The sequence below is a fragment of the Cygnus olor genome, chromosome 2 (genome assembly GCF_009769625.2).
Source record: "Cygnus olor isolate bCygOlo1 chromosome 2, bCygOlo1.pri.v2, whole genome shotgun sequence".
NCBI lineage: Eukaryota > Metazoa > Chordata > Aves > Anseriformes > Anatidae > Cygnus > Cygnus olor.
The window spans coordinates 143915822-143942844 of NC_049170.1; the positions used below are offsets into that span (position 1 = coordinate 143915822).

The 27023-nt window shown below is 33.2% G+C and overlaps 1 protein-coding gene across 6 annotated transcripts in view; it reads right to left on the reverse strand.

The window, feature by feature from the left end:
• CSMD3 (CUB and Sushi multiple domains 3) overlaps positions 1-27023 on the reverse strand; it is a 710416-nt gene that overhangs the window by 38140 nt on the left and 645253 nt on the right. For all 6 annotated transcript variants that reach the window (XM_040546910.1, XM_040546915.1, XM_040546914.1 and 3 more), the window contains 7 exons: positions 23735-23908; positions 20525-20698; positions 18485-18670; positions 15589-15762; positions 11267-11449; positions 9246-9422; positions 1816-1995 (listed from right to left, as the gene is read on the reverse strand). In XM_040546910.1, the coding sequence (XP_040402844.1) occupies positions 1816-1995; positions 9246-9422; positions 11267-11449; positions 15589-15762; positions 18485-18670; positions 20525-20698; positions 23735-23908 (1248 nt within the window). The remainder of the gene's footprint in view (positions 1-1815; positions 1996-9245; positions 9423-11266; positions 11450-15588; positions 15763-18484; positions 18671-20524; positions 20699-23734; positions 23909-27023) is intronic.

The following is a 27023-nucleotide window of genomic DNA, read 5'->3' on the forward strand; positions in this document are numbered from 1 at the left end:
GCTGTTCACTCACAGACACTCTTGGAGACAGACCGACCCCTGGCCAATCGGAGCAGTATGGCTATTCTTATATTCTTAAAATTAGATTTGTAATTGAAGCTGGTTAAGAGCACAATAAAAAGAGAAATGAGGTTTTTTTTAAGAGTTTTTTTTTAAGAGGATCTTGAAGTCTGACATTCTTTAGAATAGAAAAAAATCAAAATGCTGGAAAAATAACTAAAAAAAAGACATTATCAAAGGTGAAATAGAATTAAATTAGACTTGGTAACATATGGGGAAAATTGTAGTTTGTAAGGAAAATAATTGCAAATGGGGGGTGGTGGTGGAGATTTAAAATTGATTTGATATGTTTTGATTAATGACCTCAGGGGAGAAAATGAAGTATGTAATCATACTTCCAGAAAAGAAAACAGAAGGAAGATGAATGCGAACAAAGTACATGCTTAGCCAATTAAGTTTTAAAGTAATAGGGATTAGACACACTTAGTGTGAGCCCAGAAAGAAAGAACACTGAAAATTTAATACTGCTTCTCTACAGCTGTGATAGCAGGAAGAGTGAGAAAAATGACTCTGTAGAAAGAAGGTGTTTTGAGGTTTAGCATGAAAGATCCTGGGGGGCTTTCTGAGAAAATTGTTTTGATTACATAGATAGGGTTGTCTTTCAGTAAAGTTCTTTTTCTGTTGTTGTTTTGTTTTGTTTTCTATTTAAATTTCACCAAAGATTATTAAAATAAATCCCATAAATAAGGAAAATCAAGAATTCAATTAGTAAAAGAAAGAAAATTAGGACCTGGAGATTCATCATTCTGGTTTTCATTAGAGAAAATATAACAAATCAGAAGAATGTTTATTAGGGAATTTGCTAGAAGGATTTAGACTTTTGCTGAGTATGTTGAGACATCACAGTGATACTCAAAGGTACACATCTAATGAGGCAAGTATCAGAGAAAAATCTTGGTATTATGGATAGGGTAACCCAGAGTAATTTGCCTTTGAGAAAGTATATGCAGACCTTTCGCAAAGGCTCTCATCATGTGCCTGAGTGGTGTTTTAGTAAAGACAGAGACGTATGTATATAGGTCATCTTTGGTAATTACATCTTAACCTTAACAAACAAACAAAAAATAAATGTAAAACATCATAGTGGCTAATTTACTCTAGCAGCAAAGTAACAAAGTGTTCTATAAAGCTGAAAACAAACAAACAAACAAACAACAACAACAACAAAAAACGTGAACATGCTATGCTGGCATCTTAATCTTTTAAAATGGAGGGAAAGAACCAAATGATGAAATCACTTTTCCTGCAGCCAAACAATCAATTAAACATTGTAGGAGTGTGACCATGGGGGTCGACAAGCCGCATGGTTGGCGATAATATCGGACTCTTAACGATGAGGCCAGGAGGAATGTAAAGTGTTTAGAAGAAACAAAGAAGGCTGATTCATGAAACCCGTCGCGGTCTCAGACTGCTTGTTCTCCAGTTGTTAAGACATGGAAGTTGCTGTGTGTTTGCTGTTGCTGGGCAAAGTTGTTTGACCAATGAATAGTTAGTGGAAAAGTACTGCTGTAGAGTGAATGGTATAAGGGAGCCTGTCCTCAATAGGAGTTGAGTTGAAGTTATGTCATCAATAAAGTAGTAGCAGTTACTGATCCTAAAAGAACCCTGGTGTCTGTGTGGTCATGACATCGCACAACATGTTAATAATAATAGTAAGTTGTGATTTCTAAAGAAGTACTTGACTGACTCATTATAATAAACAGTGGATGTAAATGACCTAGAAGAAATACTGGACAATCAAAATTAATGTTGTACCTTTGCACGTTGGGATTACTCCACTCCATGTGCCGTTGCTAGTACAAGTTCGAATGGAGGAGCTATTTGATTCCATTGTATATCCAGGTTGGCAAATATAAGTAACATTTTGTCCAACAACATAATCATCACCATATCTCATGCCATTTGCTGGGACTCCTGGATCTCCACAGTTGATAACTGAAAGGGGATTAATGAAAAACAGATTTAAAAAAAAAAAATGAATGCAATTAATATATATATATATATATGAGGGGAAAAACAGGGCAAATTAGGAACTTCTTAGGGAAAAATAGGAGGAAAAATATCATAAACCTCATCTCTATCAACATAAGATAAACATGTATGTCATCCAGATTAGCTGCCGAACACAATTTGTGCAGCTGTTACATTTTGGAGAAAATCTATACATCTGTTCAAAAGCAGAAGTAATGGACTGTAGAATTTTAATCAGTAAAATTTTAAGATCTTAAAAGGAACAAAAGTAAGAAATAAGCCCCTGTGCTTTGATACCCTTTAATTTTCATGTCACTATAGAGCCTCATTATTAAAGATGCAGGTATCTGTTGTTTAGTTTACTTTTCCATTTGAACAACCTCAAAGCAAACGTAGCCTGGAAAATTTAAATTGTATGTATGGAGAAAAACTAGCACTTTGTAAATGCTCACATTACAACTATGTACATAAACAGAAGAGAATGTCCAGGCAGTCTAAAAATATGGCCCATGGTTTATGCCAAAATTAGGCATATAGCCTTTAATGAGGGAGAGTGGGTATAAAACATCTTGTGATTTCTAATGTAAGGAGATAATTTAGGTTAATAAGGAGATAAATAACTATAATCAAAGATTTTTATTTTTATTTTTCTGTCAGATGTTGTAAATTTGATCTATCAGTTTCTGGAACAGTTTTCAGAGTAAGAAATCTAGAAATCTGGAGAATTTAGAACCATAGTGGCAATGATCAAAAGCTGTTTTTTCCAGGAAAAAACAAAATAATAATAATAAAAAAGCCACTAAAATTATATATAGTTTGAACAAAGTACAGCACCCGTGTGTTTGACAGTTCATTTTACAGTAAATTTTGCAGTCTCCCCACAGCATCTTTATTACTGCTGGTTAATTCTGGGGGCAGTCTCCTGGGAAGAAAGCACATCTCGGCTACTTCTAACTCCACGCCAAAGCATGACCAATGTGAATAGCACCCTCTCTGTATCCTGGTTTCTGGAATGAGAAAACCTGCAGTGTGTTCTGTATTCTTGATCCAAACAGTTGGTAAGCTCCAAGAAATATAGTATTTCTATACACCTGTTCAAAAGCAGAGGTGTAGTATTCCAGAATTAGTATAGTATAGCTCCATAGTTTACCACAGTCTAAGTAAGCAGATATTAATTAAACTGCATGATTCAAAACTTCAAAAAGTAAAAATGTCCCACACAATAGCTGCCTATGGGTGCAGAATAGATTGTAGAACATACCACAAGGTTACCTTGGTAGAGCTGTTTAGATAAAGAAAACAGAAGATCAATGTATTTTGTTTTACCTGGCAACATAGTACATTTTTTGAAAACTTAAAAATATATATATTTTTATATGTCATTCTTCAACAAATATAGAACTGTCAAAGACAGAACTGTTTCTCTTAGTTACATGAGTATATTCAAATACTGTAAATGTTCTACCTTTCTTTAGTTGACACATTCCATTTAGTGACCTTAATGGTGTAAATTCAACTAAAATCATCCTTGATATTTTTCCACATACACTTTTGTTTTGACTGTATTACAACATAATGTCCATGCCTATAATGCCCATCTTTTTTCCCTAAACTTCATTAATTACATTGTGAAGAATATTGCAAATAATTTCCTTACAAATTTAAGAACACAAACACCATACGCAATATATGCTCAAACAGCTTCACAAAATTATCCATTTAGTTCAGGCCTGTAAATTATTTTCTTTGTTTATTTAAATCTAACTAAAACCGTGTTCTCAGCTTTTTCACTCACCTTCATTACAATCTCCATGTTTTTACTTTTTGTCATTAATACCAATTTTTTGTTTCTTCCACTGTTAATGTTACTGTAGTGATTGCATTATTTCCTGCTATTGACACTTTGATCCTTCATACAGAAAGAGTCATCATGGCTTTGGTAGATCTCTAGATTCCACTACCTTCTCAAAATTCCTACTTTCCTATCATTAACATTTCAAACCATATCTCAAAAACAAACAATCAAACATACAAAAAACAATATGATTGTCTTGTCTGCTTTTATTCTTCTGTACTCACTAGTTGTTATCTTACTATAGAAAAAAAGAGTTTAATAAAAAAAAAGGTCAAGGGAAAAAAGTGTCATTCTTAATATTACTGTGTTGTAAAGTTAGAACCATTTGTAGAGGTACAGAAGGAGAGGTAAGAAAAAGAACCTTTCATTCTTTTGTCTTATACTATAACATTTAACTTTCAAAGAAAGCAAAAGTGGATGTAAGAAGGTGTGGAATAATTGCCTGAGGTGACTTAGAAATTAAGCTTATATTCACATTTCTAAGAAAAGGTACAGCACTGAAGAAGCTTCCAGGGTGGAGTGTAGCTGCATTCCATAGAAGTTCCCTAGGCCTCCAACTTTAGATGTTGGCCACAGCAGGGGAATTTGGTGTGCTGACTCTAAGAGGAACTGTATGGAGGGTGGAGCAGAGTGGAGACACCGCGGCCCGGCTCTGTGAGAAGATGGGAACTCAAAGGTACATCGGAACCAATAAGCTGCATATTTGCTACCCTGGGCCAATGGCCTGCCATGTTTTTGACAAAATGTTGTCCTTTTGGTGAATTATAATATCATTATAATACCAAAACACACCTCCATCCCAAAGGCTACCCGCCTCCAAGGTGCGACCACCCCTCACTGAGCATGCGCTCTGAATTTCTCTGAGCCTATACCTTTAAACAAAAGTGAGAAAATTTAGCACCAATTCTAACAAAGGTATTATATGACTAGAGTCACTCAAGCTTCCACCTGATTGATAAGAAATGATATAAATTAGCTTAAGGGAGAGAGAATGTTAGGGAAGATATCATTGCGAAAGAAAAGTTATTATCTCGAAAGATACATTCTGACTTCTGGGACCAGTTGACAGGTTGATCCTCTCTTTCCTCCCCCCCCCTCCCCCCCCATTGGGACAACTTTGGGTAAGATTTGAACACTTGGTTATGCCAGGAATCTCTATATAGTCACTTCATATCTTTTAACATGTTTGTAGCCAGGCTGTATTGAACTTTTGGTATTTGCACGTGTTTTGCAGACAGTGAATTTATCACCAGCAATCCAAAGAACCTGTGTACATGTTGCTTTAATAAATTGCACTACTCATTTAAGCTGTCTGTGATAGTTCTCACTGAATGCGACTGAACTGTTTAAGTGTGGCTGTGGTAGTTCATGGAATGTGACGATTTTGAGGGCGTTATTACGTTATTTGTGAATCTGTAATCAAGATAGTTCAGTACCCTGGACATGATCAGACTTATAATGGCTAATTGGGCATCACTCCCAATTACTTTAACCTTTAACGCAACAGAAGGTGACCTGATTTTACCGAGATACTGTGTTTGCTCATAAACATAGGATTAGAATCTTTATGAAAAGAAACGTACCACCTACTTAGCAGGCTCAGTGGTAGTTTTAAAAGTTCACAGATTCATAAATAGGACTGGAAGAGTCCTTGAGAGGTCAGGAATTAACAGAATTACAGAATGGTGAGGTTGGAAGCGACCTCTGGAGGTCATCTTGATCCATACCCTGCTTAAGCAGTCCATCCAATGAACCAAAGTTGGATCACTTCCACTGAAGTCATCATGTAAAAAAAAAAAAATTAAAAAAAATAGTTTGAAGTGTTTTAGTGATCTTCACTGAAGGACCATTGTAGATCAGAGTTAATGATGTACAGAAGTGTCAGTGATCCACATAACAGTTAGCCTGAGGAGGTACAGGCCTCTGCTGTGCTGTGCTGCATGTCCATCATGGCCTTCAGGCTGTGTTGTGCTGCACAGATCCTTTGTCCATGGAGGCCAAGCCAGCTCCTTGTAACAGAGCAGCTGGAGGCAGCTCCCACTCAATACCAGTGATTACACCAGGAGCATGTCCTTGTTTTTATCTAGCAGTGCAGCAAGAAGTTGTCATGAGAACATCACTTCTGTTTGACTGTAGAAATGATAAATAGATTTGTTTCCTTGTAAGAAAATGCTATAACAGCTTGGATGACCAAAAGGAGAAAGTCCCTGCTATTGATGAGGTTTGCCTGTAATGCTGCACAGGGGTTGGAGTACTGTTCAATGCTACACCCCTGGGGGGCTCCCAGCATCTAAAGGGGCCCTAAAAATTATCTATGCTATTCTCTCCTTACAGTGTTAGCTCTAATAAATTGTTTTTTAATGATACCTAACAGAGCCTAAGTGACTTTCTTACTGGGATTATAATGAACAAGCACTCCTAGGTACAATTGTGAACCTTGGCAGGTAGAAAATAGCAGCATATATGCTTGGGGGGGAGGTAAGGGGGCGGTAATGCCCAATACCAAAACTTCTGAATTCTCAGGATGAAGCCTGTTACTGGACAATTGCAATGAGTATTGTCTGGCTGTAAATTTTGATAACACCTGGCTTAAACAAAAGTGGTACATCCCAAATCCCCCTAGTAATAGAGGGAACATGAGAGATGATGTCCCCTCTGGGAGAGACATGATACAGAAATACCAGTTAGGAGTCTGATACATTTTATGCATCTGCTTAGAGTGGTTTGGGGGGCCTGGAAAAAAAGGTGAAGATTCTGGCTGGAGAAAAGATCCTAGAAGTGGGGAAGATCTTTAAAATGGGGGAGATGTAAGGAGATGAATGTCAGGTGATGGCCCTAGATCATGGTTGGTTACACCTGAGTTTAAGAGCAGTTACACAGCATGAACCAACATAACTTTAAACCCATCCTTCCCAGTCCAACAGAGCCTTCCTGGTAATCCAGGCCAGGAGCAAGTGAGTGTGAGATAATCAGTGAGGTAAAAGCTTGGAACCCCATAGTTATTAAATGGACACCGATATCCAGATCCACTGTTTGTTGCTGTTTGCTTTGTCTCACTCGTGACAGCCGCTGCTTGTTTAAGCTGTTCCAAAATCCTGTAATGGTTCCATGAGGTTATATGACTTGAACAAAAAATAAGGAACTTTTGGGAAATCTGGTCATAACAAAAAATGCACAGCATGGTGGGGACAGCTAGGATAAAAAAGGAAATAACTGTCCTGTCAACAAAGTCTGTTGTCATTGCTATTTCTACTGCTTTTGACACAGTTTGAAACTATGATGACTAAATTGTTCCCTTACAATCTTCTTCAGGCCTATTTTATACACCTGGAGATAAAACTGGCAGGACACAGAGAGTTGATTGTTATTTCACGACCTATTAATTAGCCATTTAGTAAACATTGTCCATTAACTCTTATTTATTATCTGTTAGAAGTTTAAAATTGATCTATTGCCACTGGAACATCTTGTTCAGAGAAGCTGTGCCAGGTTGGCTGGGGCTTTGAGTAACCTAGTCTAGTGGAAGGTGTCCCTGCCAATAGCAGGGGGTTTGGAACTAGATGATCTGTAAGGTCCCTTCCAACCCAAACCAGTTTATAATTCTATGATTCATTCCATAATTCTATTTTCATGATAAGAACATAGCAAATAAGTACAATGAAGTTTAATATATTTTTGCATGTATTATATGAGTTCGGAATCTGTAGAATTAAAGACCTCTGTAAAGGGACAAGGACTGAACACAGTTCTGAGAAAACTGCTGTAGCTGATCCCACCCCAGTTTTGATTGGACTAGACAATTTCCAGAGTTGACTACCAACCTCATCCATTCTGCTATTCTGTAAAATGCCTCTCCACTTCTCTATATTTTAGAGCCTGTGCTAGTAGCTGTATCCGCTTAGATACAAGTTGTATCACCTAGTAGTGCTATCACATCCCTTTAGGAACTAGTTAATAGTCAGCAATGATGAAAAAGTCAGAAATGAGAGAGACTGAGATTCTCAGAGGTTGTACCTTTTTTGGTAAGATTTTCACTCAATCATTCTTTTCAGATTCGGGCCATTCTAGGGGATACACAATATGACAAAACTAAAGATCCTAAAAAGCATTAGTACTTATAAAATTATAAGGGTATATATTTTTTTAGATGTGCAATCATAACAAAGAGAGAACTGTGTATTAAAAATGTTAATAGATCTATTGCCTAACACAGTTTAAATAATGTTTAGGTATTAATTAAAATACTTTATTTCTATTGCATATTATCTTTATGATGCTTCTGTTTTATTAGATACATTCTCTCTTACATCTAGATATCTTTCTCACAACCTAGACATCTTTCTATTTTTAAGCAAAAATTTCAAATTTCCACCTGCATTTTTTCTTTGAGAAGACTGAGGTCTAGCATGTACTTCAGCTAAGTGTCTAAATGTTCACTCTAAAATACAAGAGAAAATATGGATATGGATAAAATCACAAAATGCCTTTATCTTTGGTACAATGAATCTGATTTTTGTTATAATTTGGAAAATAAAAATAAAAATAATAACCACTGGACTCTGTCATAGGTTTGCAGACTGCAAAAGCAGCTGTTCTCATGATCGCCAATTACGACGGACTTAAAGACAATACAACACAACACAAGCTTTCTTTATCTTTTGGCCTCTATTTGGGTTGCAGTGAGTGTGTAAAGTAGCAAATTCTACTCCATGCTTTTAAAAGATGAACTAGGACATGTAATAAAGCCTTGGAAATAAACTGCTTAGAAACGATTGCTATGAATGTGAGAGAACCTGAAACTGCTTCTGCTAGCTGACTAACCAAAACAAGTATAATGTTAGTGAAAAGGCCAAAGAGGTGTTATCTGAGAGATGGACAAGCTTTATCTGAGTTTTGACCTTGGAGTCATTACAAAAATATTTCTCAAGAATTTATTTCACGGTTTTTTCTTGTCTGCCCCCTGGATAACCAGAATATTATACCACTAAGTTTCCATGATGAAGAAAAGTAATTAAATGAATAATGTCTAAAGACAACATACGATAAATTATAAACAAGGTTAAAAATATATGCTAGCGATGAAATAAAGTAGGTAGATCATACAACCATACAAGTACCTTAAGCTGTATCAGTAAAATTTTATAACAGCGAAATAGTAATGTATTTTACTATACTGTGTCTGTCTTTCAATAAACACATCCATCTTTCTACAGCACTATATTTTTAAAGTATTCCATATACAAAATTTATGAAGTAGTGGAAAAAAAAAAAGCTGAAGACTTTATAAATCCTTTATATTTTACTTTATTGTCTTTCAATAAAGAGAAAAACAAGACTATCCATTAGACATGTGTCTTACTTGTGCAGTTTGGCAAGGATCCAGACCATGTTCCATTGGCAGTGCATTGTCTTACAGATGACCCAGAAAGCATGTATCCTTCCATGCATGAATAAATTACTGAATTAGAGAATGTAGTTCCATCAATACGAAATACTTTTCCATTAGCGGTTGTGCCTGGATTACCACACTGTACAGCTGTAAAGTAAAATGTTAAATATGTTCAAAATTTAGTTTGTTAAGATAATTTGTGAAATAGTACTGTCAAAGGACAATAATGCTGCCAGCAGTGTTATGTTGCAGAAACCTGTGCTGTTGTGCTGAAAAATGTAGGTTTCACCACCTACTGATAATGCATGTTGTATAGTAAATAGCTGCTTCCATGAATTATTTGTTTTTATCCTTTCATATATAAGAAAACACAGTGTAAGAATTTAATCTGAAAGAAAAAAAAAAAGGAAGGAAGGAAGGAAGAGAGAGAGAGAGAAAGAGAGAGAAAGAGAGAGAAAGAGAGTGAGAAAGAGAGAGAAAGAGAGAGAGAGAGAGAGAAAGAAAGAAAGAAAGAAAGAAAGAAAGAAAGAAAGAAAGAAAGAAAGAAAGAAAGAAAGAAAGAAAAAGAAAGTCAGTCATCAACCCTGCATCAAAGGAAAGGTACTTTAGCTTCAAAGACAGACTCCCAACCAAGAAAATGCCTGACCTACAATTGTCATTGTGGACTTGACACCCTGGTATGCATGCGCTGTAGTATCATCAAAGTACATTTCATTTCTAATTCAAAGCACCAGATGGAGTCAAACTATTCTTTCATAGACAGATTTAAACTTGGTATTTCCCAGTTCTTCAGTGCTCAGCTTTGGAAACTCAATGCATCTTTCTTATGTAATCACATATATACATCTAATCTATATGACTTAAACTAGAACAGTAGTTCTGTTTATATATATATATAACCAGAATTGTTGTTTCCAGAGATTTTTGGGTAAAAAATAATACAGAAAGTATCTTAACATGTAAGACAGCAATTGGTCATTAATTTATACAATAGGTAAGATCCAAGTAGAAAAGCAGGAAGTTCAGTTTGGTTAGGCATATTCCTTCAAAGACCAACACACCAGTGTATATAAATATTTACTTTGCATCAGGGTGACAATCATTCAGTAGGAGTTGTTCATATTACAAAACCAGCTTATGAAATAAATTTTTAAAACAAGATGACTCTTGTGAACAAATAATCCACAGAGTTAAAGTGGATAATAAAAGCACATGTTCTCAAAGTATTTTCTGCTATTCAGGAAGCTTTTCTTTCACAAGAAATCTGTTGGGAATTATTTCCTAATTTTGAATCAAGATGAATAAATAATAAATGATTCTCCATAAATATCCTGTTAGAGCTCTTTTATGAAAATACATATAGCTTGAAATTTCTAGAATGATTTACTCCAAATTAACTTGCTTTCATTTTCTATTGAAAAATAAAAATGTCAATAGTTAACAAAATTGTTAACTGTGTTTAAAAATGTTAACACTTCCTTTTCCCAATCATTTACTACATAGATGTATCTAATGAAATCTTGACGTTGTCATTTCACTAAAACTCAGCTTTTTTTCTCTGAAATTCAAATGTATAAAGGTTCTAATTGAACATCAGATTATAGTGAGATTTTTGGGAAAAATCTTTCAGTAAAAATTGAGTTCTAGGGGCCTTATCTACTTCTCTTTTCTGTTTATTTTTTCTACTAGATAACACACAGAGTTGATGCTGGCTCAAGAAAAAGAAACAACAGTCCAGTATACTTTTTTTTTTTTTTTCCCTCAAAACTTTGAAAAAAATAAGAAGTTTCTTGCTTGTAACTAATTTCAAATTTGCCACTTACGGCCAAGCCACTGATATACTGCAAAATCTTTTAAAAAAATTTATAATGGTCTGTACAAAACCAACTTTATATCATTCACATCACAAAACTGGCAATATAAAATTGTTTTTCTGATAAGAATGTTTAACAACATAGTTTGAAAAAAAGAGTATGTCTTCTGTGATTTACCTTTGCATTCAGGTTGTCTTCCTGTCCAACTTCCATTTGCCATACATGTTCTTTCTTCTGAGCCATGGAGAATATATCCAACATCACAGCTGAAATGTACTGTGCTTTTAATTTTAAAATTGTTTTCTTCCCTAGACCCATGACCTGGGATACCTGGATCACCACAAGAACCAGCTGTATCACCTAGAATTTGAAATGTAAAGACTGGAATAAATATGAAATATTATTTTGCTATTGCATTTAAAATAGATGTTTATATGTATTTATAAATAAACCTATATTTTTGGAAATAAAGATATACCTGAATGAGTTAACAGAATCATCAAACAAGAATAAGGAAACAAGTAAGAAAGCCAAAACCTTGCTCATTTTTCATCTACAGTAAGGATTTATGAGGAAAAACAATGTCTTGATCATAAAAGTAATTTTCTTGTTTGCCTGTTAGAACTGTTCATAAAATACTTCCTACTTGTATGATGTCATTAGAATTGTAACAGTTTTACCACTGAATGAAAGTTCTAACCAACAATTTCATGTACATCTGATATGAAGTATCTCCCTGATTTACAGAGATGTTGAATGTTCACTTCAAGACTGCCAGATAGCTAATGTATCCCTCAGCTATAAGTGTTTAAGAAAATACTAAGAATGAGGATTAATGCTTTCTACTATTTGTTATACATCAAAGCTTAAATAATCAGCATAGTAATAATAGTAGTAGCAATATCTAAGATTATGTATCTATATTTATATTTTTGAGACAAACTAAAATACCTGATATAAAAAATAAATAAAATGATGTGAACTGTTAGGAAGCTCCAGATGTGGGAAGAGAGAATGCAGCTATTAGGCCTCAGTCCAAAGGTACATCTGGAGGGTCACGGAAAAGGGAAGAACTTTGCTTGGAAATGCAGAAGAGAACAAACCTGGCAGTTCCTTCTACCTATCCAAACCCTTGATGAAGCTTGTGAACTACTCACAGTATCTTACGAACCAATTTTGTCATGAATTAAGTTAACCAAGCTTAAACTGACCCTTTTAATTTAAGAACGATCAAACAAACTAATGTTTAGTTAATTAATTAATGTTGTCATGCCTATTACATTGTGATTTTTTTATAGTATGTATGTGCAAAAAAGTGCACATTCCTATGTAGTTTAAAGCATTTACATATTAATAGCATATTAATTCAAGCAATTATAACAGCTAGCTGACTGTTTGGTTCAAAATCACATACTCAAAAGTTTAGGCTCTTTTCTGTTTACCTATTATGTTATACAGATCAGTAAAGCAGCTTGCCATTGTTGTTTAAAAATAAACGGTAAAGTTACAACCCAAATGATATCAAGTCAAATAATATTATAAACTTTCAGATTATCTCATGTCCAAGCTACTTAGATGAACTGACATCTCTTAGTTTAAAAAAGGTCTGCTACATTTTACTAAAATTTCAAAATGTCCTAGTCCAAGATACTTTTATTGTTATTTTATGGATCCTTATATTATATTTTTTATTCCTATTTTTTGAGACTATGAAGAATTTGGGACAGGGACCAATTATTCTATATTTCTAAAGTCTCTACAATAACAGCTCTGTTTTCAGCAAGTTACTTGGCATTATGCCTAAAATAATTTTATGATGAAAAAATGAAAAAAGACTTTTTGCTGTGCCAAGTATAAATTAAATATTCCTCTTGTAAATTAAATCATGTGTTCTTTTCTAAAGCCTAATTATTACCAGGAATTGTTACTCCTTTAATGTTAGGGATGTTAACTGCCAACTTTTTTGATTGAAGGTTACAGAAGTAGCTTTTCTCAATAACTAATCACTTCAGGAAGTGACGATGATATCATAACAGAACATATTTTTATTACCTCATGCAGAGATACAACTCAGTAATTAATTATTTATGAGGTATTCTACATTGCTGCAAATTTCTGACTTCAGCTGACATGCTTGCGATGACTGAAAACTGTCTATGAATGCCAGTGGATATCAATGGGACACCGCAATTCCTTCCCTTCTAGCTCTGGCTAGAAATAAAGTGCCATGTAACAGACAGGAAACTGTTTTAGGAATGATGTGACAAAATTTGGTCACCTTAACGTTTGCTGAACTAGCGTTTTCTATTTGAATTCTTCTCCATATATGAAAACAATAATGATGGTATATCTCCTGTCAGTTTAGAATTCTCTATTACTTATTATAAATATCACCACCAACAAAATACAATATCCAAGGCTTTAATATACATTACAAACATTGAAATCAAGTTATCAAGGCATATAAGTTCAATGGATTCACACATTTTAAGATATAAAGTATTGTAATTCTGTGTGGTAATCTGAAAATTGTTTTAAAATGAGAAAGCACTTCAGATAAACTCTGATAAGAAACCCTAAAGTTGTCCTAAGATAAAATTGTAGCTTGGTACAGAAAGCTAAAGAAAATAAGTGTACATACTCAGTGGTCAGTAGAATTTGATTGACTACAACACACATTTGAATCTAGGTCAAAACAGTGTTTCTTCATGTACTGAGAGAAATTGATTATATCAGGTTAGAATTTCCTACACACGGGTACAAAAATCAGTATTAAAAATATTTTCATGTGCATCAGTTATGAATGCTTATCCCAATACACTAAAAAATATACTTATTTAATATCAGGGTAATTACAGAAAAGTTTTACTTTCAATAAGGTTTATTTGCCATTTTCCTTACATTTTCAGGCTTTGTATTTGTATTTCTTGATATTTTTGTCTGCTTCTTTATTTCTTTTGAATTGATAAATTAAAGACTTAAATGACTAAATTTTTTTTTTCCTTATAAAGACAAAAAACTATATGGAAAACTATATGGAAATCTATAAGAATGAGCCTTAGATTTTATCTAAAGAGGAGTTTTCCCAAATATAATACTATGTATTCACATTTGTAAAAACATTTTTGATGAACGTATTCTGAAATTGAATCTGAATAATATTAGGTAATATTATTTCTCATTAAGCTTTGCTTTCTGGTGCATAGCTCTAAACATCACAGGTTATAAGGACTTGATCTCTCCTCTTGTTGTGGCAAATTTCACTCTGATTTTAGTGACAGAAGGTTAAGGGATTAAATTAGACGTTCACATTTTCTAGTTTCTTAGTCACATTTTATGTTGAGATGGCAGATTAGAAGAAAGAGGGATTTATAGAGCAAGATAATAACATTTAGATTGTCCTCATCTGCAAGCTCATCTGCAAAGTTTTCAGTCAAAGGTTCAGATACTGAGCAATTCTTTGAACTCTTTGGAATTTACTATAATTTTTTAACTGAGTCCTATTTTGTTATTAGTTTTTAAACATTTCTGTTATGTGTGCTGTAAACGTGTGTATTCTGAAGGTGTAACTAACATGAACAGTACATGTCTGAATACACAAAAGAGATGTAGATGAGAGAAAAAAAAGTTTCATATTTACTAATACTATAAAGAACCCTGGCGTTTTTTGTGTGAAACTAGTATAGAAACTACCACATTTGGATATAATTTATTTTTCAACTTGTTTCAGTATAGTTGTAACCCAAGACAAAATGTGTACATTGTTTTCTTCGTATGTTCTGTCTCTGAAGATATCCAAGTAATCCAAATTACATAGGTCAGAAAAAGATTTAAAAAAAAATGATTCCTTTAAGCTATACACTGGAAACATATTGATGACAAGAAAGACTCCCCCTCAACCAATATTTACTAACAATTAAAACAGATAACATGATTAACCTCTATCACAATCTATGTTTACATAGATAGTAAATAATAAATGGAATTAAGGCAAAGCAGAACATTTTTTAGTGACTTAGATTTATGTTTATCATTTGGTCACTGCTATTAAACTGAATCAAACTGAATTTGTGAAACAGAATATTCAGTAAAGGTTTCCAGTAAACATATCTTGACTTCAGTGAGGGATAATCTATCAAAAGGACTAGACAGTTTTCTCTCAAAACCAAGTACCCTATCCTGAAATTACGTGGAGTGTATTGGGCTTTATTATAAAGATGTATGTATCATAAAATTAAAATATACCAGAAGTGTCTATCAGGTAAATAGTTACTTTGGAAATTAAAACAAAACAAAACAAAAACCCAAAAACATCATCTTAAAGATATGATTTTCTTGTTAACAGAGTTTTCACTTTTGGGGGGTTTTACTTCTTTTTACTTCTGTTGAAGTAGTATTTCAATTTTATATATGATTTTCCAGATTAAAAAATGGCCTTCTGATAAAATCAAAAGAAATTCAAAATAACTTCAGGGCACACATTAATTTGAAAGCATTACCTGAGCAATGAGGAAGAGATCCACTCCAGTGTCCATTTAACTGACACGTACGAGATGACTGCCCTAACAGAGAACGTCTACCTGTGCAAGTATAATGAACAGTAGATCCAAATGTATATTTATCTCCAGACAGGACCGCATTAGGAGGAATGCCAGGATGGCCACAGTCAATCACTACAATGCATAATTATTGGAGATAAAAAAAGGTTATTATCACTGATCAAACAGTTTGTGGTTATCACTTTCATAACTCCATACAGAAATTTTGTGAAGAAGTAGACCTTTTTAGGGTTTGGGGGAGGTGACCACATTATGTGATAAGAAACGGAAAGTATATTAAGGATCAAAAGCTGTGAAACGAATGTTTGTAGATGTCAGAAAGGTAGATACAGATATTGATGTCCAAAGGCACTCAGTGAATAAGTTGAGCCTTATGGCATGAACACACATACACACAAAATTATGCATTTACTCTTCAAACAAATACAGGAAGACAATATCTGCCAAAGTCACTGCTGAAGTACAGAATATGCAAATATGAATCTCTCATCCATTGGTCCCAAATCATTGGTCATGACATCTATTAGGCTTAGAAACAAGATAATGTTCTAATGTACCAATTCACAGGAGTTTGGTTTACTTAAAATATTATATTGTGCGGATATTCTTCTACATATTTTTAACAATTTATTGTTTTAAACTGTTCCTACATACTATCTATTGATGTTAACTGCACAGAGATCGTACGGGATAAGATCACAATCTTAGACATGATCATGGATAAACTCCCTATTAGTTTTTCTTTGTGTAAATTTTTATCAATAATTGTAAGTTATTTTCATACTGTGGTTATTTTTTAGTAACCTTGCCATTTTTGTTATTTCCACTTACAGATTGCACAACACCATATCCAAAGTTAGCTTATACACACCTAATTCTACTACCTTGCTTAAATGTCATGAAATATGTAAACTCAGACATAGGATGTCTCTTGGAACTAAAATGAGAATATGCTACAGTCCAGGAAATGAATATGGTCACAGAAATTCTGTAAGATATATTGTTGATATGTATCGTTCATTCAGAGTACACTTCACATTTATTTTTTCTAGCAACATGTGCATAGATATGCTAAATAGCATAAGCCCCTTAAAAACTGTAATTAAAAGGAAGAATTGAAAGAGCATTTTGGTCCAGGTCTCCACTGAAATCTATTTCTTACTGTATTTATGTTAGCTAGAAGAAGAGAACGTGTTGTAGGACATCACGTTTCAAAGGAATTAAGTTACTTTACAGGTGAATAACATTTCCTTTGTCACAGTGCATCTACTCTACCGGTACTTCAAAAGAAAGTAGATTCTTTGAGACTAGTTAAAGAGAGATTGAAATCCAGCTAGGTCAAAATAATAATCCAACATAGGTCGAAGAAAAACATACAGCCAGTTTTCAACTTCTTTTCCATTGCCCTTACAGTGGAAAAAAAATGTTCTGGCTATTGAATGACTGACTTACATAAGTCCAGAAATGGAACCAATTTGCAAAATACACCTGAAGCTGATGGGGTCTTATAAAAATATACAGTAGCTGCATCAGAATAAATTTCAGTAAGCTTATGATTATAAAATAACTTGCCTGGGTTACTATGCATTAACCCCTCTATAAAAATGACGCAAATAAAGCTGAGGATGTCATTTTAAAATTCCACATAGAACTTTCACTGACAAAAGTCAACTTAAAAAAGAGTAAAATGTTCATTATTAAATTACTTCTGACAATTCTGAATGAAGACTAGGGGAGAAAAACACAAAAGTAGAAAGAAAAAAAAAATCTTTGCACCTTTACCTCTAGGATTTATTTCCCTTTGGAGCTATGTCACTACTAGGTAACATTTGTCTTTCTGAAACAGTAGTGGTATCTTAAAAATTAATGTTATTAACAGTTAGACTCTGTTGACTCTGTTATAAGTTTAACTGTGAATTGCTACTTATCAAGCTACTTATCCTGTTAAATGAAAAATTCCATAACTAAAGGTTTTAGCAGTAAGAAGAAATAAAAATCACATATTTTTTTTTTTTTTTTTAGCGTGAATAGCAAAACTGGAAAAATCTCAATTAATTAAAACTAACAAAAGCAAAATTGAGAATGTATACCTGCAACACTGTAAATGCCTGTCCATGATTCCCGTAAATTAAACATCTATGAAATGTCTGTGGTTATAACTACATTTGTTTCTAACATCACAGTTAGAAAGTTGTTCACAACAAGACGAAACAAACACAGCATCCTTGTGTTGATGCTTTTGCCTTCCTAGTATTAAATTGCATATGACTGCTGTTCAGGTACATCTGATAGTGTGGTAAGCTGAGGATATGATCCAGAGGATACTTTTGGTGCTCTACAGAGTCATACTTGCTTACTGCCTTCACAGATAGTCAGATTTTGCTGTTGTCCAAAGAGAAATCCAGAGGATATTATAGTAACATAACCCAACAGTTGGACACTGAAGTTTTTAAGTTTCAGTGTGATTATAGTTTTGTGGCCAATGGAGGAGATATATTGGTAAATTCAGTAGATATGTTTTTACCTTCTGTCCCTGCTACTAATCATTGTGCTGAAGCATTCAAAGATTTTTGTAGTTCGGTTATTGCATTTCTCAAGGTTTCCACGTTATTTGCTGCATACAATAATAATATAACTCTGCTACTTCAGATGCCCTTGAGACCTTCCATCATTATCACACATGAAAATGCATATAAATATAGTTATTCTAATTGCTGTCATAAGACTGATGTAAATGTTTTATAAAATAATACCTATTCCGGTTCACATACTTAATAAAAGCAAATTAAAAAGCAATAGAATAAAAGAAACAAATAAAAACGTGTTATCTACTTACTAATGCATTCAGGAAGAGGTTTGTCCCATTGGCCGTTTGGCTGACAAATTAAAACTGAAGAGCCAAATAAATAATATCCAGGATTACAGTCATAAAATACCACTGTGCCATATGTGAAATTTCCATGTTCTATTTTACTCTCTCTTATGGAATTTGCAGGAATTCCAGGATCAGAACAATTCACCACTAAAAAAGAGAAAAAGCATAAACTTGAGACTTATACAAATGCAGTTTACTAAAATAGTTGGTACATGGCTTCCTATCCATCAAATAAGGAACTTTCAATGTTTTCAACGTGTTACTTTTTTTTGACAAAAACTATTGCCAACAGCTGGAAATTCGTTGGGCTAAATGGGACTAAATGTGCCTTTGGTCCAACCCTTACAACAATGCAAATTTATTTTCTTCCTGTACTAAGATTTTGATGATTAAGAATACAGAAGGATTTTTAAGTCCTTAATTACTTTAGGTTTCATCCATTTAAAAATAATAGAAGACTATTTTTTATTTTTTATTTTTTATTTTTATTTTGTCAACTTACAGGTTTCTGGTGAGACATTGCACATTACAGACACCAGTAATAATGTTCTACAAAAAGTGGGTTCTTTTTATTTTTAAATTCTGTTTTAAAACGAATAGATTTGATGCTGCGTAAAATATCAAAAAATAGCCTAATCAGCTTATTTCCTGAGTCTCTGATCCCTGCAAGTCAGTACCATATCAGACAGTTTTGCATGTTACTCTGCAGTTTCAGAACACCAAGGTGATTTATAACAGTTAGACTGAGAATGATATTTATTAGGTACCTTTTTTTTTGTTGTTTTTTTTTTTTGTTTGTTTAAATAGTAACTTCTCAACAACAAATAGGCCTTTGGAACTTAAACTTCTGTAAACTATTTGCTGTTATCACTTAAGGCAAAGTGATCAAAAGAAAGTGGAGAACATTACTGGAAGTACAATATAGGATAAATTACTATAAATACATAACTTGGAATTATAGAATCACAGAATGGTTAAATTTGGAAGGGACCTTAAAAATCATCTAGTCCAAACACCCTGCTTTGGTCAAGGACAAGTGGTTCAAAGTCCCATTCAATTCCACGTTGAACACTTCCAGGGATGGGGCATCCGCAACTTCTCTAAGCAACCTGTTCCAGTGTTTCATCATCTTCATCATAAAAATGTCTTCCCTATGTACAATCTAAATCTATTCTCTTTCAGTTTAAAACTGTTACCCCTTGCCCTGCCCCTACAAACCCTTGTAAAAATTTTCTCTGTCTTTCTTTTATGTATTGAAAGGCTGCAATAAGATTCCCATGGAGACTTCTCTTTTCCAGACAAAACAACCCTAACTCTCTCAGCCTGTCTGCATAGGTACTCCAGCCCTTTGATCATCTCCATGGCCTTCCTCTGGACCTGGAAAGACAGGTCCATATCTCGTTCCGGGGGCACTACTCCAGGTTGTGTCCCATGACGGCAGAGTAGAGGGGGACAATCACCTCCCTCAACCTGCTCGTCACACTTCTTTTGATTCAGGCCAAGATACGGTTGGCTTTCTGGTCCAAATATGACAGAAGTGTTGAGAAAGAACACAAATGGAAAACAATGATAAGCAGTCAGATCAATAGAAACGAAATAAGGGAAAAAATACATTTTCCTATGCCATTTTCGAACTATGTTGGCTAAAAATGCAGTGTTATTTCTGAATTAAAAAGCCAACCAAACAAAAAACCTTCTATACATAATTTTACTTAAGAAACTTGTATAATTACTTTACAAAATCAATAAAAACTACAGACATATAAGAACATTTCTCTGCAAGAGTTATCACGGCAATTTTTTGAACGTTGAACAGACCTAACTGAAAAATAAAACATGCTTAATGAACATAGTTATAAATGTAATATTAACAACTAAATGCCTGTTAGTAAGACTCATGATTTTTAATACATATTTTGTCTTGACAGTGCCCCTTTACCTTCAATTTATTTTCCCATCTTAATTTTCCAAGTTTGAAATCTGCAAATGCATGCTTCATACCTTTGCATATTGGAGGTGGGTGGCTCCACTGCCTATTAGCCTGACACTGTGCTTTGGTTGGTCCTTGCATAACATACCCAGTATTACACGAGAACGTCACAATGTCATTGAAGTTAAAACCATTTCCACTTGTTCTTCCATAAATCGGACTACCAGGGTGACCACAGCTAACAGCTAGCATAACACAAAACAAAGAAAGAAAAAGCAGACAGAGCATGCTGTTATAACTTTTCATGATTTATAATTATCGTTATAATCATCACATAAGAGCATTTTAAAGATTTTATAAGACAGTGAGTGCTTTCCATGAAAGGTTTACACCTCTGAACTGAATAAGAATTGACATATTTTAGTAAGTATTCACGTGTTTCTTTTCTAATCATACTTGTATGACAAAAATATTTTTATATTTTTTCCTTTTTTTTTTTTTTGGAATGGCTCTTTATTAAGGATTATAAAAAAAAAAAAAAAAAAAGAAGTTATTTCATACAATTTAATAAAATATTTACATAAACTAAATAAAATTTGCCATATAGTAATCAGAGCAAATGAAGACAATTCTTCTGAATATTCAGCAGAAAAGGAAGCACTTGATTTTCATTACATGTAGACTGGAACTGAAAGGAAATATATAATTCCGCAGAAATTATTTCTTGTAAATACGCCTTAACTAGTCATTCTTTTATCTTTCAGGCTTAAGTACTTAGTGAAGTTATAAACTTATGACTGGGTATATGAAATGGTATGGACATAGTGAGTGAATATTTTCTTGTATTTTTACATAAACTAACTACAGAAGAGCTTCCTTTTTCTCTGCCCACAAGACCAGATGTAAGAAAAATCAATCACAAATTAATTTGCATAAAAATAATTTTTAAATGTATGCATATTTTTCTATATTTTAACAAAATCTAATAATTGATAAAGAATATAATCATCACTATTTTAAAATGAAAAAAATAAAATAAATAAAATATCGCTGAATAAAATGCCTTTTTTATCTTTTAAGAGTTTTTCTAAATATTTCTATATTTTTTCTAAATAATTAATAAGGTCTGACAAACATACTTTCTCTTTTTCTCCTTTTAGATCAGACATGATAATACTAAAATAAACCTATTCATAGAATATAAATTAAATAAATTTTAGCAATAACAAAAAAAGTGGAAATGGTCTTTAAAAACTATTACAGCATACAGACGAGTCACAGAATATTCTACGAATATAGAATGAAAATTAAATTAGTATGTTCTATTAATATGATTCTATGTTTATCTTTGTATTACTGGTATCAGAAACTTTTAACATAAGGCATTGCATTTTTCCCCACAAGAGAAATTAGAATAGTGCACTAAACTACGAACATTTATAAAGCTGTCAGTATTGTGGTATTCAGCCACACAGAAATATTTTTCATTGTACCTAAAACAATAAAAGATACTGTTGTGAAAACAGGAGTATGAAATTTGCTTAAAGTTTTGAAGTATACTACACATGCATAAGCAGTAACAATACACAACGATATCAATGTCTGTCCATTGTACAAGCAAGACGGAATTTTGAATTCAAAAGTAAAAAGGTCAGAACCATTAATTTTAAACATTTAATCTCAAAAATTCAGTTAAGACTTGTGGAGGTTAAGTAAATCCAGAAATGTGAAGCTATTCACTTCACTATACACTTCATTTGAGCCTTTGATCAAAAGTAAATCTGCTTCTAAGCATCTATCACAATGTTAGAGGCAGCTCCTGTTTATAACAGTCGTTGGCAAAACTAATCTTTTTCCCAAGTCTTGTGTGTTCTTCTGAAATGCTTTACTACACATTCCCCTCTATTCAGACAAATAGAGCACTGGAATAGGTTGCCCAAAGAGGTTATAGAGTCCTCTTTGGACATCTTCAAAATCTGCCTGGACACGATCATGGTCATACTCCAGGTGTCCTCAGTTGAGTAGGGGGGTTGGACCAGATGACCTGCAAAGGTCCTTTCCAACCTTAACCATTCTGTAATTCTGTGAAACTGTTTCCAGTTGTCAAAGAAATAAATTATGCACACTTCCATGTGCATAAAAGTAATGTTTTATTACTAGAAAATGAAGTGGAAACAAAATTAATAAAATTATTATAGCAGTGTTAAGTATATCTCATTCTATGTAAAACAGTAAGGAGAGTGAGCAGTAAGGGTAGTGAATTAACAGCTTGTATTACAACAAGGTGTTCTGCAACAAGAATGAAGGCATAAAAACAGAGTATTTGCAGTTGGACAAAAAAGTATTCAATACATATATTAAATAAAAGTGTATTCAATACTCTAATATCATCGAAACTGAATTATTGAGTCATTATAATTCACTTGAGAACCCTTTAAGAACTCTCAAATTCTAAATGAAATACCATATTTTCTTATTATATAACAGTCTTTTGTGTGGTATCACAGAATCACAGAATTGTAGGGGTTGGAAGGGACCTCAAGTGATCATTGAGTTCAATCCCCATGCCAAAGCAGGTTCCCTAGAGCAGGTTGCCCAGGTAGGTGTCCAGATGGGTCTTGAAATATCTCCAGAGAAGGAGACTCCACAATCTCCCTGGGCAGCCTGTTCCAGTGCTGTCACCCTCACCCTGAAGAAGTTCAGACGTTGACAAACACGTTGACAGGTAGGTTGACAAACTTGTCACATAAAAGGAATCTCATTAACAAAATAGAAAATTCATATAAAAAAAAAAAAAAAAAAACCTACAACTAATAACAGTATATTTTGAAGAAGAAGAAAAAAAATAGTATAAACTTGATGAAGCAATAAGCATGATAATTTTAATCATCAACGCTGACAGTGTAATTCAAGAGGATCTACTTCACTAAATACTACAGTCAAAGTAAATTTACATTAGACATTTCTAAAAGCCACTAAGGCATATAAAGCCACTTTCAAATTAGAGTATCTGAGTGCCTAAATCCCATCACTTTTTGAAGTTCATATTTACTTTTAAATAACAGGTATTTACTTGCCAAAAGATGCAGTAATCTAGTGGAAATTTTAAGAGACAACATTAAACTTCATCTGATGGATGAATCACACATTTTATGTAGCCATGTACTTCTGAGGATCTACTTCAAATCACTCTCTTTTACTAAATTCAAAGATACTCCTCATCTTTTCTGACATAGACATTCCTGTAGCAGAAATCAGTATGTATTGCCACTCTTACTTACGCACACAGGATGGAAGCTGACCAGACCAGTTGTGATCCTGTTGACATATTCGTACAGAAGAACCAATCAACCGAAAACCAGGACTGCACTGGTATACAACTGTGTCTCTATACCCATAATTTTCTCCAATTACTTGACCGTTGACTATAAGATCTGGACTACCACAGTGACCAGCTAGAATTTTCAAAATAAATAATAAAAAATAAATAAATAAAAACAAATAAGCAAACAAAAAGATCAGTAAATATGTCAGAGAAGTTTAAAGTAAAAAATATTTTATTTTTTTCTTTAATTAAAGCAAGAAAATCTTCAAATTTTTGTATAACTTCACTCAAAGTTTTATATTTATTAACTTGGGGAAAACTACAGTATTGCACTTTACACATTTAAGAAATTTGAAAAAGACAGTGAAGCAAAGATATTAAATTCCATTTATATTATCAAACCTTCTTTCTAAAATAAGTGATTCCTTTTATTAAAACCTGTAGATTTCTAAATTATTTCTACTAGTTTTATTTTGGCTAAGATTAAATTGAAATTAACATTAGGGCATTAGAAATTTAAAGGAATAAATATAAAAATACACAGATATAGAAGTCCACATAAATACAAAAATATAAATATATATGTAATCTGCATCACAAATGTAAAACTGCATACATTATAAACGTAACTTTCTTGGCCTAGCCTCTATTCCCCAAAAATGAGAAATATTTTATATGAATATCACAAACACGCTTTTAACCTAAAGGAATCAGGGAAAGAATGAACCATGTGCTTTTTGTTACAATTTTTCTTAATGAACTTGGAAAATGGGCACCACGATTCACCAAATCATGTGAAAATGGAGACCTCATAGAGAAAATGACACAGGACAAAGAACTCAACTAAGACAAACAAGGAAAGCAAGCAGTGTTACAACTATTAGTTTAGTTTAAGTGGAAAAATATTACCAGCTACCCAAACTCCTGTTTCCCTTTTGTCATCTAGTTCTCATAAACAAATAAATAAGTACACAAATAAAACACTCAAAACAATGGAGTTGCTAGTAAGAAAATCCATTTAGAGGGAATGCAGTTTGGATTGTTCTTTCCTTTGAACTTTGCAGTCTTTATAATGTAAACTCTGATGTAGACTTGTAGGGTTTTCTCACTTTCTTTGAGGGCTAGAAACTTCTTATAGGAAAAAAAAAAAAAACTGAGATTTTCTTGCCTCAAGAACTTAAAGCTCACATAGTACTCCATTGTATGAATCATGCCAAAATAATCAGAATTTGCAATACAGGAATACAGGTAGTGTCTGAACCTTCATACTGATTAAATTTGATGGGTGAAATGTGACTTCTGGATAAGGAAGTCCCCAACAAATAGGAAACTATTTGTTTGACTATTTGAAATATTTGTTTCATTTCAAATCACCATCTTGTCATGTTGGTGCATATGGTAAGCTGTTGAGTATGTTTGCCACAGAAAGTGTTTGTAATGGTATACAGAGTTCCTGATGAGAGAACCTTTGAGAACATAGATGAAATTTGCACAAATTTATGCAGCTGAATAAGTTCTCACGGTTGTAATAAAGTCAGAAGCTCATTAATATTTATTAAGATTTAAATAATATTTAAATCATTAATATTAATATATACTAATATATGAAATAAGTATTTTTATTCGTTTGCTTTATTTTCACCCTCTCCTGTTAATTGCTTTACAAGACTTCCATTTTAAACTCATTTTAATGGAGTTACGTCAAATAATTTTTGTTTCACCTCATTAACATTTTGAAATGATTTTTGAAGTGCCATACAGTATCTTTTGATGCTTTCGTTGGTGTCTGCAAGTTTACATCTATACAGATACATATAAAAAAGACAAAATTGGGGATTTGGAGTGTTTTTTGTTTGTTTGTTTGATTGATTGATTGATTTCAGTGATTGTGGAAAGTTTCCAAAGGTCTCAGATTACTGTTGGACCTTTGGTACCGTGGAAAAAACTAATACTGCACATGTATAATTTTCTGCACATGTACAGTTTTCTGAGAAACTGCTTTTGTTTCTGAATGAGACATACTTACTGTGCAATGGCATCAAAGATCAATTCTATTCTTTCATTTCATCTCACAGCTGAATCCCCCAAACCTTTTCCCACTTACTTGTTTGTATTATATATATGATCTTCCATATAACTAATGTCAGTTTTGTCACACTAGTATGAAAAAGGAGTAACGCCATATGATTTGACTACGGAAAAAAAAACAGTGCAAAACCAGAAAGGTACATTGTTTTAAATCTGTTCTCATTTGGGAAATATATATGGGAATCATTATGAAAGAGCAATGGTTTAGTTGTGAAATTTTGTATGATGAAACTGAATAAAATCACAAAATTCATTGTTGTAATAACTAGCCTTCACTTGAAACGATCATACAGTGTGGCTAACTGTCTTTTGCAGTGAGATAGCTAAATTATTTCTCCCAAATGCAATTCAGATCTAAAACTGTTCAGGAGCTAAGGTAGATTATTTTCACTGGGGACTGAATGCAAATACCACAAACTGATATTTAAATCTGCCAGGAAAAACAAAACAAAACAAAACAAAACAAAACAAAAAGAACACCTACAGCAGAAAACTGAAAAAAAAAAATGCAAAAAGGTAAGGAAGTAGAAAGTAAGGGACTGCTGAGAGAAAACCAAGAGTACTGCTGGGAGAAAAAAGGTTTAAAAAGTGAAAAACAGTGTTGCCTCCTGTTTTTTTTTTTTTTATATATATATATATATATTTATTTTATTTTTTTAATTTAGTGAGTCTAAGCATGACTACATTTTTCAGCAAGTAAAAGTAGAAAAGCTCTGAGGTAAATGCTAAAAAAAAAAAAAAAAGGTTTATGGCTATGAGGAGAAAGAAAAAAATAGAAGTACGAAAAAAAATCTATTTTTTATTACTTTTTTTTTCAGTAACTGAAAACAAATACCATAATTTATTCATAAGTTGTACAGAAATGTATTTCTCAGATCATAACAATACCTGCTCTGTAGATCTTCTTGCTGTATTTTATCTCCTTGCCCCTACATCCTCCCTCACAGGGTTCCCTCGGGCCAATTTTCTTTCCTTCTTGCTTGATGCCTGCCTAAGAATTCTACAGCTGCTTTGCTGTTTGTCTTTCATTCTCTGCACCTTCCAACATTTTATTTTTCAGCCTTCTTAAACAAATATGTCTTCTGACTTGTCATTATCTGAACTCATCACTTATGTCCCATTCTTAATTTGAATTAATTATTGAGGGAACAAGAATT